This window comes from Kogia breviceps, chromosome 10, assembly GCF_026419965.1.
Source record: "Kogia breviceps isolate mKogBre1 chromosome 10, mKogBre1 haplotype 1, whole genome shotgun sequence".
NCBI classification, from domain to species: domain Eukaryota; kingdom Metazoa; phylum Chordata; class Mammalia; order Artiodactyla; family Physeteridae; genus Kogia; species Kogia breviceps.
In genome coordinates, this window is record NC_081319.1 from 42,981,601 (window position 1) to 42,987,600 (window position 6,000).

General features: G+C 53.4%; 1 protein-coding gene across 1 annotated transcript; it reads right to left on the minus strand.

The window, feature by feature from the left end:
• Window positions 1–1,068: 1,068 nt before the first annotated feature.
• Window positions 1,069–4,997, minus strand: LOC131763296 (transmembrane protein 42). Its single transcript, XM_059075359.2, has 3 exons — window positions 4,354–4,997; window positions 2,339–2,485; window positions 1,069–1,723 (listed from the first exon to the last, which is right to left on the minus strand). The coding sequence occupies exons 1-3, from the start codon at window positions 4,543–4,545 to the stop codon at window positions 1,583–1,585; spliced, it is 480 nt and encodes a 159-aa protein (XP_058931342.1). The 5' UTR covers window positions 4,546–4,997; the 3' UTR covers window positions 1,069–1,582.
• Window positions 4,998–6,000: the final 1,003 nt, after the last annotated feature.

The window sequence follows — 6,000 nt, forward strand, 5'->3', positions numbered from 1 at the left end:
AAATAAAATAAATTAAAACAAAACAAACCTCCCTCCCAGTGAGGCTGGGAGACTTCAATGTGTCAAAGTGGGGCTAGTCAATTACCATTCTGGAAATCACAGCTTGGCCTTGGCCCCTGTGGGAGCTCAGGAAGAGCAGCAAATTGTGCCCTGTTGGATATGAAGGAGGAGTTTTCCAGGGACAGGGGAAGGAGGAGGGAATCCAAGGCGAAGGGAAAAGCAGGCAGAACAGCATGGAGGCACGACTGGCTGTGGTGGCCTCGAGAACTGCTGAGATGCAGACGTGTGGGTGACTCAGGCATGGTGAGTAGGGGAGGGAAGGAGGCAGCAAGGGAGCAGCTGGAGAGGGGGCTGGGCCACAGCGAAGTCACTGGGAGTCACAGAACAGCTCTGGAGAGCATCTGGCAACTGCCACGAGTAATGGAGGAGAGCAGTGAAGGTGCTATGTGTGTGGGGAGGAAGGGCCAGCTGGAAACGACCCTTCTCTCCCCAAGCCTCGTGGCTAAGAAGGCCCTCTCTCCCGCAGGGGATGTGAAAGGAGACCTGGGGCCGGCAGTCAGGCTCAGGAGAGCTGAGAGGGCTCTCAGACAGTCAGGGGAGCCCTGGGGAACTGGAGCAGCTGAGCATCGCACTTGAAGCTATGCACGGGGAGAGGGTGCAGGCAGCAAACAGACTGTTTTGAACTAGGAATTAGATTCACATGGCATAAGATACAAAAAAGTCACGGGACCAAAGGACAGAAGAGGTAACATGAGGGGGTGGGGGCAACCTCTGGGCCAGTTTCCTTTCCTGATAAGTAAAATAAAACTAGGCCCCCAAAGTGAGGTCAAGCTTTTCTCCTTGGTACCAAGAGAATGGACAGATGCTCCTGAATTTGAAGAGCGCCGGCCTGGGTGAAGTCAGGAAGGAAGCACGCAGGCAGGCAGAGAGCAGTCAAGCCCCACGCCTGGAAGCGGGGAGAGGAGTTTCAACTCCTCCTCCAGGAATTGCAGCTCACCCTGGTTGCTCTTACTCCAAAAAATTAGGAAAGGAAAAAAAGTAGGAAAGAATTAAGATTCCACACCTGGCAGTTTTACAAAAAAAGTATTTATTGATCTAATTTTCCTTCTCTTGCCATAATCCAGAAGCATGACGCTGACGGCCTGACATATCAGTGTGAAGTTGTCGAAAGCCCCACCAGTCACTGATGCCAAAATTCCACGCCTGGCCTTTGTTAGGCAACAGGACTGCAGTTACAGCATGGTTTCAAGTCCATACAGGAAGCCCACCAACCCCAGGGTCTCCCCCACCTGCCGTGGCTCACCGGGTGGGTTGTGGAGCGTGAGAATCAGCAGCACCGAGCAGACGGACCGAGAAGGCTTCGGGCAGAACACTGCTGCGGTGTACTTCCCCTGACAGAAGCCGGAGCTGTCCACCCACAAGGCTTCTCGGTCACAGGCCTGGTTCCCTGGGAAGCATCTCCCTGTGGCCGAGGGTCAGAAGGCTGCACACCCAGATCGCCCTGAGAAGCGGTCCCCACACGCCAACCCGAGCCTGAGCCGCCATCACTGTCTTTCCAGCGGGTCCGCCCAGCCCGCTGGTGCTACTGCTGCTTGTGTGGAAGAGCCTTCCTGAGGGGTGGGAGCTCCCTGTGGATCAGGGTGAGTCCGCAGAGGATGAGGAAGACTCCTCCCCACCACAAGACCTCCTGGCATTCTCCATACAACACAAAACCCAGGAAGGCCTGCAGGACAGAGACAGCTGTGAGGCTGGGCAGGCACGTGCCCGCAGGATGCGACCACGGTGGGTGGGCACCGCCTGACTCCCCTGTGGCTGAGTGCCCTCCTAGGGCGGTAGGAAATGTCTGGAGCTGGAAGTCTTGGGCCCGAAAGCCATCTGTTACCTTCAGCAGATCTCACCTGGAGAAGTGGGGAGGATACCTCCTCATAGCATCGGACCCAGCAAAGTGCACAAGAAAGCCCGGCAGAGGCCGGCAGCCAGGCCCAGCACACAGCTGGTCCACCAAGTCCTCCCTGCCTGGACTGCAGGGCTGACCGGCTCAGCCCCACCTGGGAGAGAAGAACCTCGACCCTCCACATCTCCTGCCTGAGTTCACGGACCCCTGAGGAGCAGCAAGTAGGCTTTTGACAGTTGGACTTCATCCCCATCTAACTTGAGAATTCCTCCAAGTCAGAGATTAGAGGAGCAGCCACTGGGAGTCAAGACACAGCCCAACCTCTGCTTCAGTTCCTGGCCCTTCTCCTATGTGGGAAAGCAGGGGTTGCCCAAGGACAACCCACCCAGAACCCTCTCGGAACCCAGGTTTGGGACAGAGGAACTGTACGCTCAGGCTACTCACCGAGCTGAGGATATTTGAAAAAGTCACTGTGACAGATGCAACGGCTGAAGACATGGAGAAACTGAGGCCCCGGCTAAAGAACGTCCACATCAGAGAATTGGTGGTAGCCATCACAATAATGCCTAAGACGCAGAAGCCCACGTTCACCTGCAGGAGAAAGTGTCACTGCAGCCACGGCCAGCCCTGGGCAGCATGACCGGCAGACGCCCTCACAGCACCCAGGGTCATGGTTACCGCTGGCAGCCGGGCCACCACAGCCTGGGGGTCCTCAGAGCTTTCCTGCACAGGGCTTCACTTAACCCTCAGCAGGGAGCACACCCATTTAACAGCTGAAACAACCTCAGAGAAGACACTTATTTGGCCATCTTGCCAGCCATGTGACCTTGGGCAGAAGTAAAATGCGAATCCATACCAGTTATCTTCTATTGAACACCAGTCCCTTATTGGCCTCACAGTGACCAGTGCATGAAGTTCAGTCTCATCAAGCCAAGTGGTTATTGCTCAGTCTGAGGGATGAGTAAATCAGGGGCAGAATCGTCACTTCCCGGGATCAGGTAAAGCATGAATTAGTCGTCTCCCCCTCCCCCATCCCCGCCCCCATTCTGTGAAGGCTAAAACCCACTCAGGCTGGTCTCACTGGGCATTCTTGAGCTTTTACTCTGTTCCAGGCCCTGTGCTAAATGTTTTAAGTACATTTTCATTTATTCCTTAACTTCATTTTACAGATAAAGAACCTGAGGCATTAAGTAACCTGCCTAAAGCGCCAAAGCTGGGGGGAGCCGCCAGGATTCAGGCGCAGGAAGTGTGGCTCCATGATCTAAACCAGGACACAGCCATGCCTAGGGAAACCACACGGGGACTATTTGACTGGTGACCCCAGGCATCACTTGGAGAACTTGCAGATTTTTTTTCTTTTTTTTTTTTTAAAGGAGAGCACTGAAAGAAGAGAGGATCTTTAGAAGCCTCCTACACAAAAGATATGCAGACCGCTTGCTTGGTTTTGAGTTATAAACCTGCCTGCAGACAGAGCTGCTTCCCCTGGTGATGGTGCCCATCTACACCTCATCCGCTTACTTCTCATCAGCACCTGAATATACTGAGTCCTGAGGAAGTAGTGTCTCTGTATAATTTACACAGAAGCATTTTATGTGCCAGTGCCAGCCTGTTTATGTAAAGGCTTATGAAGGTCTGATGCACAACTGAGAAGACTAGAAAACCTCATGGCTCATAGTCACTCATCTTACTTTGGACCACTTACTCCAAGAATTACACCCAACAAGATACCAAACTCGAGCATGGCAGCTCCCACTGGATTTGCTTAAACCTAAAGAATCAACCTGTCTACTGTCCAGGTCAGGGCCTAACCCTGGGTTGCAGATGCAATGAAATCTCTTTAACAAGCAGAAGGTGGCTTATGACTCGTGATGGGAGAAGCAAAGGTACACCTTAGCAGACATGGGGAGGCAGTTAAGGAGTTCTCAACATCAGGGTTATGTCCAGAATGTTTCTCTCAGTCTCCCTTATACCTAGGATATCCCAAATTCCCAAGTTTCCGCCAGCAAGGCAGACCAGTCAAAACAGCCATTAACTACGGAGTTAACGAGATGGGCAACAGGTGTCTCACCTTTAGAGTCACGTGTAGAGAAATGTTCGGGCACAAAGGGCTTAAAATGAGAGGTAGAAAGTGGATGTAGGAGGTGTGCGTCTTCCCCGAGAGTGAACTAGCCCAATCGAAGGGCAGATTTTAGGTCCCTGGTAAGGGAACAAGCCTCAGTCCCCGACGTCTCTTACCACCTACAATGGACGAGGGTTGGGCGTGATGTGGAGTCGCGGGATGCCTTCCTGCCCACGCTGTCAGTAGTGCCCGGCTGCGGAGTGGGCCAAACAGGCCAGCGCGGGTGAGGCGGCCCCCTGAGCCCCCAGCCCCGCTCCATCCCGAAGCCCCGCTGCCCCGTAGCGCCCCTCCTGCCCTGGCCCCACCCGCCGGCCCGCCGCAGCAGCGCCCCCGGCTCGACCTCGCTGCCGAAGGCCAGCTTGGCGGAGGCGGCAGCCAAGGCTCCAAATGCGCCGGCGCACAGGCAGTTGAACACGCCCCAGAAGCGGCGCCGCATCGCTCCCGCCTGGAGGTGCGGGGGGAATCCGGCGGAGGCGTCGGGGTAGACAGCTGCGCACACCCCTCCGCCGACAAACTGTGGCCTTTCCTCCATGGTGCCCGCCACCACCTCTCCGTGCGCCCGCCGCGCCAGCCATCGGCTGGGCCGAGAGCGCTCCGCGATTGGACGGCGGTCTCACGTGATGAGACGCTCACGTGAGAGGGGTGACCAATTGAGGCTCCGCGAGGGCCTCGAGGGGCGGGGCCGCCGGTAGAGCCACAGACAGCCTTCTCCCGAGAGTGGGCGGCTGTCCGTGTTAGGTTTAGGCTTTCCGAGGAGCACTGCTGGACCGGTGTGTCCAACGCTGACTGTGGTACTGTGGTTGCTGTTGTAGAATAACTCTTCGCTGCCTAGCAGTTTCAGTCGTTGTCACTCGGTGCGGTCCAGCATCAGCTTCCCATGGGAATATGATTAAAAAGCCCAATCCCAGGCTCCGCCCCACATCCACTGAGTTAGCATATGCATTTTAGCAAGATCCTCAGGAGTCTGGCCTGCACCTTCTAGTTCAAGAAGCGCAAAACGTAGAGATGCTTCGGCAGAGGGCGCTAGAGACCGGCAGATTCAGCGAGAAAGCGGGGCCGGGGGGCTGGGGGGTAGGGGTGGTTAGGGCTTTTTTTTTTTTTTTTTTTTACATCTTTATTGGAGTATAATTGCTTTACAATGTTGTGTTAGTTTCTGCTGTATAACAACGTTAATCAGCTATATGTATACATATATCCCCGTATCCCCACCCTCTTGCGTCTCCCTCCCACCCTCCCTATCCCACCACTCTAGTGGTCACGAAGTACTGAGCTGATCTCCCAGTGCCATGCGGCTGCTTCCCACTAGCTATCTGTTTTACATTTGGTAGTGTATATATGTCAATGCCACTTTCTCACTTGGCCCCAGCCTACCCTTCCCCCTACCCGTGTCCACAAGTCCATTCTCTACCTCTGTGTCTTTATTCCGGTCCTGCCCCTAGATCCATAAGAACCAGTTTTGTTTTGTTTTTTTTTTAGATTCCATATATATATGTGTGTGTGTGTGTGTGTGTGTGTGTGTGTGTGTTAGCACACTGTATTGTTTTTCTCTTTCTGACTTACTTCACTCTGTATGACAGACTCTAAGTCCATCCACCTCACTACAAATAACTCAATTTCGTTTCTTTCTATGGCTGAGTAATATTCAAGTATATGTGCCACATCTTCTTTAACCTGTCGATGGACACTCAGGTTGCTTCCATGTCCTGGCCATTGTAAAGAGTGCTGCAATGAACATTGTGGTACATGACTCTTTGAATTATGGTTTTCTCAGGGTATATGCCCAGTAGTGGGATTGCTGGGTCATTTGGTAGTTCTATTTTTAGTTTTTTAAAGAACCACCATACTGTTCTCCATAGTGGCTGTATCAATTTACATTCCCACCAACAGTGCAAGAGGAATCCCTTTTCTCCACACCCTCTCCAGCATTTATTGTTCGTAGATTTTTTGATGATGGCCATTCTGACTGGTGTGAGGTGATACCTCACTG